We start from the raw sequence: 14,420 nt of genomic DNA on the forward strand, positions 1-14,420 counted from the left end.
GACTCAACAGAAGTAAACATTCATCCCGGTACATTTCTGCGGCACTTTTTCAGCAGCTGGTTTAATTTTTCGGGTGAGTCTCGTGTTAGATGCCATGGATCTGATATGTTCCCTTTTCCCAAACACTTCTCGCTGCTAACAGACCTTGAGGGCTGCAGGAAAGACCTACATGATCTTCTTCGTCTTGGTGATCTTTGTGGGCTCGTTCTACTTGGTGAACCTGATTCTGGCTGTGGTAGCCATGGCGTACGAGGAGCAGAACCAGGCCACCATGGAGGAGGCTGCGCAGAAGGAGGAGGAATTTAAGGCCATGCTGGAGCAGCTCAAGAAACAGCAGGAGGAGCAGGTAAAAATCTCTGCAAGGCCATATTTTTTAACTCATTGAGGGAACTTGTTTAATTTGTTTGGGCTTTACTTAAATGCCCGTTTCTCTCCAGACTGCGCCCCCTGCGACCTCAGCTGGCACAGTGTCGGAGGATGCGGTGGAGGACGACGGAGGAGGCCGTCTGTCCGTCAGCTCCTCGGAGATGTCAAAGCTCAGCTCCAAGAGTGCCAAAGAGCGCCGCAACCGCAAAAAGAAGTGGCGGCAGAAGGAGCAGGAGAAGGAGAAAGGCGACAGCGAGAAGTTTGTGAAGTCAGAGTCGGACGACGGCAGCAAGAGGAGCCGCTTCCGTTTCCCTGACAACCGCTTGGGTCGAAAGTCTTCCATTATGAACCAGGTGAAATAAAATCCCAGGGAAACTATTTCTGCTTTATTTTTAATGTAGCATGAATTCTACATAGTTAAAGTGAGTCTTAGAAAACTGACATTTGAGCAGTTTGGGCTGCTGATAGACATCCTGTACTAGATGTCTGATTATAATGGCATAAAACAAATACATCTGCATACAGATAAATATAAAATATAGATATGTGAGAAAATGTAATGAAATTGCTCATCTTACAAAAGGAGACCAACCAATATCCCAGAAGCCCCCCATTCTGTGCTCCCCGTGGCTTATCTAGCTGATTTAAGTCTATTATTAAAACATAGATATCAGAGTTTAAGATTTGAAATGCTCAAGATGTGGTTTTTTTACAAGGTTTAAAAAGATGAACCTTATATTAGCCGTAGATGAAGGACATGTCCAGATTCTGAATTATTTACTGCAAAAACATGAATGTTTCAGAGAGAAACTCTGCTGCTTTATTTTAGCCTTATTTGGACTCCACTGGTTCCTACAGAGCCTTTCAAACGCATTTAAAAATTTTTTTTTACTCTTTTTAATCCTTTTGTCACATTATCACCACAGACCCCTTTGTAACTCTGGAGGAGCAGCAGAGATTTGTAGCTCACACTGCAAAAACATTAAATCCTATCAAGTTTTTTTGGTCTAGTTTCCAGTAGAAATATCTCAGTACATTTGAAATAAAGTGATGAAAATGTACAGCATATTATTTAGACTTTTATTTGCAAAAAACGAAAAAGTAGGTTTAAATGTCCTTCCACTTTAAAGTGCTCCTTTGTGTTGCCTAAAATCCTAAAATTACTACGAAATGTGTGGTTGTATAAAGAGGTTCAAGTGATATGAATACTATATTTGCCTTTTGTGAGGTCCTGTATTTTGTGCTTTTGAGTGTTTTTACCAATCAAACATGGTTATGAAGCAAAATGTAAAGAAAAAACATGTATATTTTCTTGATTAGAATACCTTATATTTATTCTGGAAGAACAAAAATATATCTCCCACAATCTAAACCCTGTGTGCCAAACAGTTTATGTAATAATTACATCTCATTCTTAATCATTATTCCTTCTCTTCCTTTCCCACCGTCCAGTCCCTCCTAAGCATTCCCGGTTCGCCTTTCCTCTCCCGGCACAACAGCAAGAGCAGCATCTTCAGCTTCAAGGGCCGCAGCAAGGACATGGGCTCCGAGACCGAATTTGCAGACGACGAGCACAGTACGGTGGAGGAGTGCGAGGAGCGCCGCGGCTCCCTCTTCAGCCCCTACCGGCGGAGCAGCTACACCGGTTTCCACGGGAAGAGGAACAGCACGGTGGATTGCAACGGAGTGGTGTCGCTCATCGGCCCAGGGCCCGGTGGACGCCTTCTGCCTGAGGTGAAAATAGATAAGGCAGCTTCTGACGACAGTGTAAGGAAGTCAATGAGTAGACTTATCTAGGCATGGCCCCCCCCCCTCTCGTCCGTTACGTTTCTTTCTGGCTCTCTTTCTTCTACTGTCATCTTTGCAAGTCCGTATGTATCTCTTGGCTAAGCGCTCGCGCCTGCCCTCCCCCAGCCCCTGCAGTGTATGCTGCCCTCCAACAGCAGGCAAAGGATGGAGAAATTTAATTTAATTACTCAGACTAGACTTAGCCATTAGCCAACCATGCTTTCAGATATTAGGTAATCTGGGTCTGCAAGTGGCTTACAATGAATTTTGTCATAAGAAATGAATGCTTAAATATATACTTTTTTGTGCAAAAGTCATTTCCTTATACTTTGCATTCAAATACTCAGATTTTCCTGTAATCTTTATGAAGTGGTCAGTATCCATGTCCTCTAGGCTTTAGATGTTTTTCTTGGGGCTCAGGCATCTTTGCAGTGTTGACAATAACAAAGCTAATATTGTGCTTGCATTAGTATAGGAAAAAAACAAGAACTATCAGTATGCCTTCAGCTTTGAGCTGTTGGGGAATCACCTTGCTGCGATTCAGATATTTAACCAAACAAGCAGGAACAAATTGTGTCTTTGGCAGGCTGAACACAACTTAGTCTGAATTCCCTGAAGAGCTGAATTAAACCTGCAATTGAACTTTTATAAGCCGACCTGAGAACTTTTAAAAAATAACTAAATGAAAGATGGATTTCTGCATATTTTATATTTATTTAAATACACACTAAGTTGAAACAACTATTTAAGTGTTCAACAAAGATTTGAGAGTTAGTGATTAATGTAATCAAAATTTCAATGTGCTATAAAATACACGTAGGTTGTTTTTCTAAATTAAAAGAAAAGTAAATAAACAACCAGAAAAAAAGGTACTAAAAAATTCTTCTCTATGGTTATAGATTAGAAGAGTTTTATGACAAGAAAATAATCATTTAAAATATATTCTTGACTGATTATAGATCTAACATTTTTCAAGGGGTTTTATTATTCTCTTTAGAGATTAAAAAAGGGTTTTCTCCTTAAGTTTTAGTTTTAATTGCCAACGTCAGTCTGACAGGAAAAGCAGATAGATCAGATTTGGTTCATGAACTTTCAGAATCACAAACATCAGGGATAGAATCGAGACGACGACTGTCTGGGTCAGATGTGCTGCTCTGCCTCTCAGAGACAACTTGTACTTTTGTAAACATACGCTGGAGATAGTTAGCATTTTGTGTTCCTACTGTACTGTCGTCTTTCTCATGCTGGACGTGAGTAATAAGTCACTAAGTGATGGTAATAATTGACTAAACTGTTCTTTAGACAGGCGATAAACCAAAAATATATTGGGTACCGTTGCCAAAAAAATAATAAGGTTGCTTTTACTGTTTTCACGTTGCTGCTAAAATGTTATTCTTTCAATAAAACTACAACAAATAAGATTTACAATTAACATATTATCAATATTTAAAGTTAGCCTTCAGACTATTGACTATTAAAGACTATTTGCAAGCAGAAAAGCAGTTCATGAAAGGTTCAATCTGGAGTGTTTGTTTGTACTATAATTGGTTCTTTGTGAAGCTGTTTGCTCCAGGTAAAAAACTGGCTCATCCCCTGAGCATAGGAACCTTTTCTGTCTAAATGATTTGTAGGTCAGGTAAACGGCTTCATAAAGCTGCTTTTTCTCTGAAAACTGTTAGGTACTGTACTAAAAATGAGAAACAAATCATCCAAAGTAAAAAAAAAAAAGACATTTAAAATATCTTTATAATGCATAGAGGTGTGGATCATGAGTACTTCATAAAAGTATTTTACAAAAAAGTCTGACTAATTTGAAACAGCATCTTTAGAGGGATATATTAAGATTTTTGCATTATCATCAAATCTTATTCATCAGTTCATTTACAGAATCACTAAAACTAACACTTAGGTCAAATCCTGGTTGAAAGAAAAAATCTTTTTATGCATAGGATGGGATGAATTTTCTGTTTAACACTCAGTTTTTGTTGGCAAAAACTACCTAATGATGTGTTAATGTGCTTCAGTGTGTTGATGTGTTCCTCCAGGCATCCAGGTCCTCTGCTATGTGTGGGTAGATCTACAGTAAGAGGCGGAGGACATAGGGGACCAGCACTGTAGAGCCAAAGACATTTTTATCTGCTTCCCTAATTCCCCTATACTATACCAAAGCAGATATAAAAGTAACGCACATAGATGCACACACACACACACACACACGCACACACACACACCATCCTCTTAGGCCTTCATAAAATACCTAAAAACAAAACAAAGGAGGGCTGCTGTCCTTGTCTGTCTTTACCTTTCTCTGTTTTCCAAAATCTCCCCCTGGTCAACAGTAGTAAATTAGTTTCACCTTCCTCTAGTTAGCATGGCATAAATAAGAGCCAAATTAGAACAAGCATGTTGTAGAAAAGTAGAGAAATGGTCATGTTATCCGTAGTTCTCCTCTCCTCCTTCTCTTTGACTTGGAGCATGCTCATGCATGACAACTGGATGGATCTGAACTACCTGCCTCCATATTATGACTTGATGGTTGCAATATAAGTTGTATGATTCAAAGTAAGAAGATATTGTATAACAGCGTCTATTTGTTTAAGTGACATAGAAATGGCCAGAATTGGGAGACTTAAAAAAAACAAAAAACCCATAACTGATTATATTGCAATGGCAGCAAAGCCTCCATTATTGCATGACGTGACTGATAATGCATTCATGCAGAAGCGGTTCTCCCTGCACAGTATCTCACAACACATTAATTATCTAATCTGGACGAGCAATCGCATTCAAACACAATTAGGTCAAATAGCCCTGGCCCACTGCTCCCACTTTGGCTGAGACCTGCATGAATTTACAGCATACGCAGACATAACACGTCAAACAGGCCCTCTCCCCCGTAACCGCCCCAAAATTCTGATTCCTCAACTACTTAGCTTACCACTGCTGTGTTGCACTTCCCTCCGCCGGCCACCGGTGGTGATGTGGGATGGGGTTCATGTCGTCTCCATGGGTGCTTGATTCTTCCTCTCCTCCTGACAGCCAACTACTGAGGTTGAGGTGAAGAAGAAGCTGTCGGGCTCCCTGATGGTGTCTGTGGACCAGCTCAATACCTCCTTTGGGCGGAAAGAGCGGGCCAACAGTGTCATGAGCGTCATTACCAACACATTAGCGGAGGGTACTGCCACTTTTAACCCAGCTGTTTTACCTGCTATTTTCTCATTCTTCTTTAACTAGGGCTGCACTCATTGGTTGACTAGTTTTGACATGAATTTCCTGCTTATCTGCTTTGCAAATCCAACAATACCAGATACATACAGTGCATACAATTTTTTTTGTATCATATTATACCATTGCATGCATGCAGTATTCTCTCGCATGCCATTATGTTTGGTTTTGATCTGTGATCCGCGCTATGTCTTCAGAACTGGAGGAGTCTCAGCGCAAGTGTCCACCATGTTGGTATAAGTTTTCTAACACATTCCTGATCTGGGAATGCAGCCCAACGTGGATTAAGATCAAGGAGATTGTAAACTTGATAGTCATGGATCCCTTCGTGGACCTTGCCATCACTATCTGTATCGTCCTGAACACCCTCTTCATGGCCATGGAGCACTACCCCATGACGCCCGACTTTGAGGACATGCTGTCTGTAGGCAATCTGGTGAGTGCTGGTTTTCTGTTCCGTGTCTTTGTTATCTGATTCACTCACGAGGAATCTTTTCAACTTCTTCTCAGTAGCTCCCAGATTGGTGTTATTTTTGGACTGCAATTGGCTGCAGCTTTCATTGTCTATCTAGAGTTAAGAGAGAAAAGGGGAGAACAAAAGACAACAAAAAAAAACAATGTCAAACTGGGTGCAGTTTTCCTGGATTTTTCTTCTCTTCACTTACTTTCACACATTTGTTCCCAGGCCTCCGTCTATCTGTTTATCTTTGATTACAAGAAAATCCCATTTTCTGCAGTGGGAACAGCCTGTCTTTCTGCTGGTTGGCTAGCTACTGGGAGGCCAGTATTAATATTTTATGGAGCTAGATCGATGAGCTTAACTAAATCTTGGCTCTCATTATTCCAGCTTACTCTTGGCAATTTTGAGGATGTGTAAATGTGAGCATGGGTAGCCTGCTGTCTGTCTACGTTCAGTTACTCTTGCTGTAGATAGTTTGTACAAGAACAGCACTTAGTCTTTTTCAATATTTTACAGATAGAGGGATCTTTGGCCATTCCTTTTTGCACAATCGCTCTGCATCATCCAGAGTCCTGGGTCCTGTCTTTTTCACTCTTCTCTCCAGGTTTCTGTTTGGTCTAGGTAATGACAGATCAGTTTTGTCTGGTGAATCTGCAAGACTCAATTGCAAATTATGTCCAGGTATTTCGAAGATGTTCTGATGCCGTACGCTATAACAACTTTCCCATGTCCATGAGGTCGAGGTGCCTGGCTGATGGATCCCCATAAACTGTGGGATGGTGTAACTTATGGGACTGTTGATGCAAAGGAAAATTCAGAAACCAGTATGGTTGTGACTACTGGACCACAGGCACCACTGCATCAGGAGCACTTAAATCTGCAGCTGAAAACCATGCAGGCCCATCAGGTGCAGAGGCTGTCCTGAATTTGACTCCTGATCTTGAGCTATCTCTTCCCCTTCTCTCTCCATCCTCTTTCCTCTCAACTTACTGCTTAATAAAGGCCGCTGTGCCAAGACAATAATAGAAAAATGGCGCTCATATCACCAAGCGGGGATTTTTGTGAACTTTCCATCACCTCTCTTTCCTGCAGAACATGCTGCTGAACCTCTTTTATTTGTTCAAATCATGTCTCCTACCCCGTAGGTGTTCACAGGGATCTTTGCAGGGGAGATGCTTTTCAAGCTCGTGGCCATGGATCCGTACTACTATTTCCAGGAGGCCTGGAACTGTTTTGATGGATTCATAGTGACGCTGAGTTTAGTGGAGCTGGCTCTGGCTGATGTTGAAGGCCTCTCTGTGCTGCGGTCATTCCGATTGGTGAATACTTATTTTACCCCCCCCATATTTCCCAACACCCCTTCTCCAAAATCCCTTAAGCAAGAGTGTCACTGTACTTCAATGTGATGACTAATCTTTCCACCCGTCACTCCCATTCTTTCCACTCTTTCCCACTCTCCAGCTGAGAGTGTTTAAGTTGGCCAAGTCCTGGCCGACTCTCAACATGCTGATCAAGATCATTGGTAACTCGGTAGGAGCCTTGGGAAACCTGACTCTGGTGCTGGCCATCATCGTCTTCATCTTTGCCGTGGTGGGAATGCAGCTGTTTGGAAAGAGCTACAAAGACTGCGTGTGTAAGATCGCTGCTGACTGCGAGCTGCCTCGCTGGCACATGAACGACTTCTTCCACTCGTTCCTGATCGTCTTCCGGGTGCTCTGTGGAGAGTGGATTGAGACCATGTGGGACTGCATGGAGGTGGCAGGGCAGGCAATGTGCCTCATCGTGTTTATGATGGTCATGGTCATCGGTAACCTGGTGGTAAGCGCCCGCCCTGACAGGCAGTTGTTATGTTGGCCGCATTTTGAAAAATCGATGCTCATTCATCAACTTTATTCATGTGTGTTTTAAGGTGTTGAATCTGTTCCTTGCCTTGCTTCTGAGCTCGTTCAGCGCCGACAACTTGGCTGCAACAGACGACGACGGCGAGCCTAACAACCTCCAGATCTCTGTCATGCGCATTAAAAAGGGCATTGCCTGGATAAAAGCCAAGATGCGCATACTGGTGGCGAGCCTGCTGCGGAAACCTCCCATGGAGGACGAGCAGAAGCCTCTGGAGGACATGTGTGACACCAAGGTAAACTACATTGGCAATCACACCGGGATCGACATCAAGCGTGACCTGGATTACGCCAAGAATGGAAACGGGACCACCAGCGGCATCGGCAGCAGCGTGGGCAAGTACATGATCGATGAGGACCACATGTCGTTCATCCACAACCCCAATCTAACGGTCTGCGTGCCCATCGCTGTTGGAGAGTCTGACTTTGAGAACCTCAACACAGAGGATTTCAGCAGCGAGTCCGACATCGAGAACAGCAAAGAGGTTAGTAACTCGTCAAACATGCAACAATTCATGGAAATAAAGTGCCTCAAAAAGGACTTTTAAACCCTTTGTCATGTTACAACTAGAGATGAATGTATAGGCATTCCATTGTCAATTTTTTTTTAAATGAAAAAATAAGCTTAAAAATTTGCCTTGCAATGATAATCAATTCTCTTTACTCTAATGAACCCGAAAAACATCCAGCATCAGATGTCTCCTGATTAGTAAAGGCCACCTGAGTGTAATTTAATGCCAGCCTAAATCCAACTGTTCTGTGAGCCTCAGAGGTTTGTTAGAGTATGTTGGAGAACAAGCAGCATCATGAAGACCAAGTAACACAGCACATGGGTCAGAGAGAGAGCTACAGAGAAGAGTATGGTAGATTTAGGTCATAAAACAATACCCCAAGCTTGTGATAATTCGCAGAGCAAAGTAAGTCTATCAAAACTATCTGAACATCGAAGAAGAAAGTCAAAACTAACAATGCAGTGGTGTTCCACCTAAATCACAACTATCACACTCCAGTCCTTGAGGGCAGGTGTCCTACGACTTTCAGATGTTTCTCCAATCCAACATAACCGAGTCAGGACTCTGAAGCAGGCACGGTGACTCAGGTCAGGACTGATGGGAAGATGGATGGAGCTAAATACAGATACAGCAGGGTCTCTTACATTCCTGAAAGAGACCCTGTTTGAGGTTGAAAGAGAAAAGACTTGAGACAGACAGAGCTGCAGTGGGATAGTTTTGACCAAACAATGTCATGTGTTAGATTGGCCTAGTCAAAGTTCTAACCTACATCCAATTAAGAATCTATGGCAAGACTCAAAAATGACAATTCAAAGATGCTCTCCAGCCAATCTGACTGAGCTTGAGCTATTTTCCAAAAGAAGTTTGTTGTTGCCACATGAAAACAAATGAAAAAGTTAAAGGAGAAAACACTTTTTCAAGGCACTGCAATGATCCAACTGATGTTGCTTTTATTTGTAATCCTGCTTCTCTTCACTGTGAAGTCTTCTCACTCTGGACAGTAAATGGTTGGGTGCGGCTAGCTGCTGTGCTGTGTTCAGACTCTAATGTAACTCCATTACTCTGTAGCAACGTCTTGTGTGACCGAATCAAGCAGACGGAGTAGAAGAACGGAAGCCCGCTAACATATGTCTCCTGATAAAATGCATTTAAAAAACTTTCAGTGCAAATGATCTGCCATTAAGTGGTCATCTGGATAATGTCTGATGCTCTGGATTGCTGTAAAGTGGCTCTCACTACAAAAAAAACCAACATTTCTGGTTGCAGCTTTCCTAAACAGCTCTGCAAGAGCTTCCTGAGAATTTTTTCTGTTTCTGAGTCTGTTTGTGTGCATCAATAATTGTGTTGTTTATTTGCATCTCTGCACAAGTTTGAGATCGCGCGTCTGCTTATCTGCAGCTGGACGACACCAGCTCGTCAGAGGGCAGCACCATCGACATCAAGCCAGACGTAGAGGAGGTGGTGGTAGTGGAGACGGTGGAGGAATACATGGAGCCAGAGTCATGCTGGACAGACGGTGAGGCCTCTGCTCGCACTGCACCCCATTACCTCCACTCCAGTCCACACCAGCTTCCCTCTTGGCTGGATGGGAAATAGAAACTGGCAGGATTTCAATACGAATGATCATTCATGCGTGGTCACTGCTCATCAGTCTGTCTGTCCATCTGATGCTTATCTATACGAGCAGAACGTCCATGGAAAAATAAAAATGGTTTCCCCGGTCAACCTTAAGTTGCTTCAGGAAGCAGCAGTGCAACCGTGAAAATCAAATTTAACTGGAAACATCTTCAAAAGTTTTATGTTCAGGATAAATAAGCACAATTGTACATATTTTTGCAAAATGCACCTCCAAATATATCATGTAATAAGACTCTGTTGTCACGGAAACATTTGTCCAGTAAGAGTCCAAGATAGAAATTTAAAAGAATTAGTTACAGTTTAAAAAAATGTTGGCTATTAAGATGTCCCAATCAGAGCTGTTAACCTTATGCAATATTAAAGGTACAATTTAAATTGAAGACAACTAGCAGGTATAAAATATGTATTCACTCAGGCCCAGGAAGATTTCTATTTTTAGACACGGATCAAAGGACCGGACAGGATTTTGCATTTAATGTTTCTCGCCACTCTTTTTTTTTTTCCTTTCTTCCCCTGCGTGTTCACAGCCTGCGTGGCCAAGTATAAATGCTGCGACGTTGACATCACCATGGGCTGGGGGAAGAGCTGGTGGTTCCTGAGGAAAACCTGCTACCTGATCGTGGAGCACAACTGGTTCGAGACCCTCATCATCTTCATGATCCTCCTCAGTAGTGGTGCCCTGGTGAGGAGGACTTGTTTTCACCTTTTGCATTTTTTTTTTGAAAACAAACAAATATACTTTAATTATCTGTATTTCATTTAAACAACACATTCCTTAGTATAATTTACCTGCAAATGGAGCTCCAATCAAGAGATGGCCGGTTTCTGATTTCTTTGGGATGCACTTTAGTTGCTCAATGTAAACAGTGGCCAGAATATTTATTTCTAGCCTACTTGCCGTGATTGTAGGCAAAAGAACATTTAGTCCTTTAAATCAATGACATAAAGGCATTACATTGAGATTTACACCGACTTCATCTTCTTAATATTATAAGCAATTAGCATGTGTAGACAGCATCAGTCTCCATGTGTCTTGCTTTAGAAATCTAGACTCTTTCCTTAATGCTGAGATTTCCAAGATTTCCAAATCTAACACGTTCCATGACAATCAGAGGTTGAAAGATTAGATCGATAAAGCAGAGCGCTGTTATTGTATTTTCAGCCTTTCTGCTGACGTCAGATATGGTCAGTTATCGTCCCAAGATGAGCTGAAAATAGAGGTAGAAATGACTAAAACAGCAAAACCACAACATGTTAAACTTGGTGGAAAAAGTCCAACCTTCACTTTTTTTTTCCCAAAATATTTTTATTGAGATTTTTAATTTTGTAAATACAATCATGTAACTATCTGAACATGTTTCCTTTGTGGTTATTACATGACTGTAATTATTCTTCTCAACTCAGAGAAGTGAGAACAAGAACAGAAAAAAAAGAAGACATAGGAGAGAAAACAAAACAAATCAAAAAACAGCTTCTCAAAAACGGGTATTCAAGCAGATTGCAAACTGTTTACATGTAAATACACATCTATACAGCATGGCACACTGCAGGTTCCGGTAAATCAAAACTCGAACAGTCCTTCTGACAAGTCTAAGTTCTTAATAAAATTAATGAAAGGCCCCCAAATCCTCTCAAAGAGATGCTGTTTGGATTTCCTAATATATGTTATTCTTTCTAGTGGTAAATTAGATGCCATCTGTTTTAACCACTGCATGGCATTAGGTCTGCTGATATTTTTCCAAGCCATAGCAATACATTTTTTTGCAACTAGTGAGCTTATATCTATAAAGGTACATTCCACTTTACTAAAGTTATGCTTCTCAGGGTATAAAGCCAACAAGAACAATTTGGGATCTAGTGAAATTTGTTTTAAGAGAATTTTTTCAATTGTATCTTTCACCTCTGCCCAAAATGCATTGATTTGTCTGCATTCCCACATACAGTGTATTAAAGTCCCTTTAGAATTACACTTTACACAAAAGTCTGGTATGTTGTTATTGTATTTATTTAAATGCACGGGTGTAACATAAACGCGCATTTGCCATTTGAATTGTAGATCAACCTTCACTTTTAGCAGCAGCCAGAGAAACTGGCTCTGTTTTCAGTAGCTTCCTTCAACGTTTCTGATCCCTCTGATTAGATTTAAAATACCTTAAATTCTGAAAGTAGCTAACTTTAAACTTTAAGGACAAAGTTTAGTTTGTAGTAGATGGCACAATCTGATAGCACTTGGGCATTCACCGATTGGGAAAAAGATTTGAATTTTGAGGTGAAAATTGTTCAGTTTCGATGATCAGCCAATTTCATGGTGCATCTTTTCTTTAGTCTTTTTGAATTAAAACGCGAAAGAAAGTTTTGGTCAGACTCCAATGTTTTTGTGAAAGTAATTTAAATGTAGGTTTGACAGCCTGGTTGGTGGAGTACCTTCAGTGTTTATCACTGATGAGCTGTCCCATGCGTAAATCAAGGTATCTATTTCTGAATAGGCTAAAAGTGCTGCTAAAATGAATTCTGTAAATTATTACCTTAAGGTTTGGTGTAAATGTGTCAGAGGAGGTTTATGTCTTCTTGTTTTTGTCCCGTCATGGCCGTGTCTGTCTGAACTTTTCTGCTTTCCTGCAGGCCTTTGAGGACGTGTACATTGAGCAGAGGAAGACCATCCGCATCATTTTGGAGTACGCCGACAGGGTTTTCACCTACATCTTCATCCTGGAGATGTTGCTGAAGTGGGTTGCCTATGGCTTTGTCAAGTATTTCACCAATGCTTGGTGCTGGCTGGACTTCTTCATTGTGGATGTAAGTCAAACTCTTCATTTTTTTACTTGCTGAATCACACCCTGGTCCAACAACAACAACACACTGTTAGACTCCTATGGACTGTAAATGAGCAAAGCTAAATCTTATCTGCAGTATTGCTATGACAATTTAGAAATATTTTGTTGTTTTCTATTAGAGTGTTTAAAATCAAATTAAATGCATTATACAGCATTTGATTTGCATTGTTCTACGTATGTGTTGCCCCTTTTGTTGTCTACTGGGTGTGATTATGTTTAAAAGGTCAAGATATTTCATAAATATCTGCTTCATGGTTTGCACAAGGTGAGAGAGGATGTTTCATAGAATAAAAATATCATGTTTTGCAGCTTTTGCTACAGGGATAATGTCACATGCCTCTTTCGCCTTTTGCAAATCCATCCAGCAACACTTTGGGAATCACTCTGAGATGCTTGAATATGTTCGCCACACAGTGTTTATTTAGGAAAGGTCCATTCAGACAGACTTTTGCTCAGACAAAAAACTTTGTGCAGGGTTCCTACTGAGCCTTGAAAAGAAGGTACTAATGTTTTTTTTTTTGTTGGCTTGATTAAATAAAGAAAAACATAAAAAATAGTTTATGGAAAGTATGTATATTGCTTTCTCTATTGTCATTTTAAATAATTAATCATTAAATGCATCCACCTTATTCCTGGTGGTGCTGCTGGAGGATGGATTGTATTTGGTACAAAAGCTGCAGCTGTAACAAAAAATTGTTTTGTTTTGGTTTGTGGTGATGTAGGTTTTTGAATCAGCTGCTATACAGTTTAGCCAAATTATGTCTTATTTAGTTGCAATAATCATACACCTTGTCCTGTTCCAGCTCAGACATGTCGAATAGAAACTGTGGCTTCAGCTGGTTACAGTTAAAAAAGGCCTTGAAGAGTCGCTGGATTTTATCTGTGATCAAGAGATTATTTTCCGTCAAGATGAAAGTGAAGAAAGAAAAACATTTTTAGAAACCACCAAAAGTAAAAAGTGGTCTTTTTACTTATTATCTAAATCCCACAATGGAGGAAAATGCTCTCCCCGCTCCTGGAGCATTCACATATCACCAGGGATAAATGATGAGTTTCTGAAAAATTGTGTTGATTTGAGCAGATCAAGTTTGATTTTTAGGCGTCAGAAAAACAATATCATGCATTCTAAATATCGATTTTGCAGGATAAAATTTTTAAAAATGATGTAAGCAAAAACATTTCCATTGGATTTTTTTTTACTTAGATTCAAGAAGCAGGCCAAAAAGAGTTTTAGATGATGAATAAGGTATAGTAAGACTCTAAAAAATTTAGAACGATCGTCTGTTATTGGTTTGTTTTTGATAAACCAGCCATATTCAAGTCATACTCAGAGCAATGGGAAGTGTCAGATACATGTTTCTGTAAAACTGTTAGTCCCTGATGTTTGATCTGTGCCTCTGTCCTCTCTCTCTGTGTGTACTGCTCTGCTCCTTGTCTCAGTCAAGACAGAAAGTCAAGAACAGAATATCTTAACTCTATTCCTTGGCCACTTTGCACACACCAATTATTCCAGTACTAATAGACTTTGGTGATTTTTAGACACTTTTGAGTATTTTATTTGAAAGAAATGTGTCAATTTCTTGCCATGTTTCTTAGTAGAAGTATATTTTATTCTTTGAGTATTTAAAATATTCAAATACTTAAAGCATAAATAATATGTTTTTGCTTTCCAGCTTGATAATGCTTGATTGATCTCCTC

General features: G+C 40.5%; 1 protein-coding gene across 7 annotated transcripts in view; it reads left to right on the forward strand.

Moving 5' to 3' along the window:
* The window catches only part of scn8aa (sodium channel, voltage gated, type VIII, alpha subunit a), a 63,422-nt gene that overhangs the window by 29,892 nt on the left and 19,110 nt on the right, over positions 1-14,420 (forward strand). For 5 of the 7 annotated variants that reach the window (XM_081608971.1, XM_081608970.1, XM_081608973.1 and 2 more), the window contains exons 10-20: positions 143-346; positions 438-719; positions 1,819-2,133; positions 5,194-5,329; positions 5,577-5,815; positions 6,985-7,158; positions 7,301-7,657; positions 7,749-8,222; positions 9,648-9,765; positions 10,415-10,569; positions 12,510-12,683. In XM_081608971.1, coding sequence (XP_081465097.1) covers positions 143-346; positions 438-719; positions 1,819-2,133; positions 5,194-5,329; positions 5,577-5,815; positions 6,985-7,158; positions 7,301-7,657; positions 7,749-8,222; positions 9,648-9,765; positions 10,415-10,569; positions 12,510-12,683 — 2,628 coding nt within the window. The remainder of the gene's footprint in view (positions 1-142; positions 347-437; positions 720-1,818; positions 2,134-5,193; positions 5,330-5,576; positions 5,816-6,984; positions 7,159-7,300; positions 7,658-7,748; positions 8,223-9,647; positions 9,766-10,414; positions 10,570-12,509; positions 12,684-14,420) is intronic. The other 2 variants (XM_081608976.1, XM_081608975.1) reach the window with 1 other exon arrangement.

The sequence above is a fragment of the Poecilia reticulata genome, chromosome 7 (assembly GCF_904066995.2).
Source record: "Poecilia reticulata chromosome 7, P_reticulata-male-v2, whole genome shotgun sequence".
Taxonomy (NCBI): domain Eukaryota; kingdom Metazoa; phylum Chordata; class Actinopteri; order Cyprinodontiformes; family Poeciliidae; genus Poecilia; species Poecilia reticulata.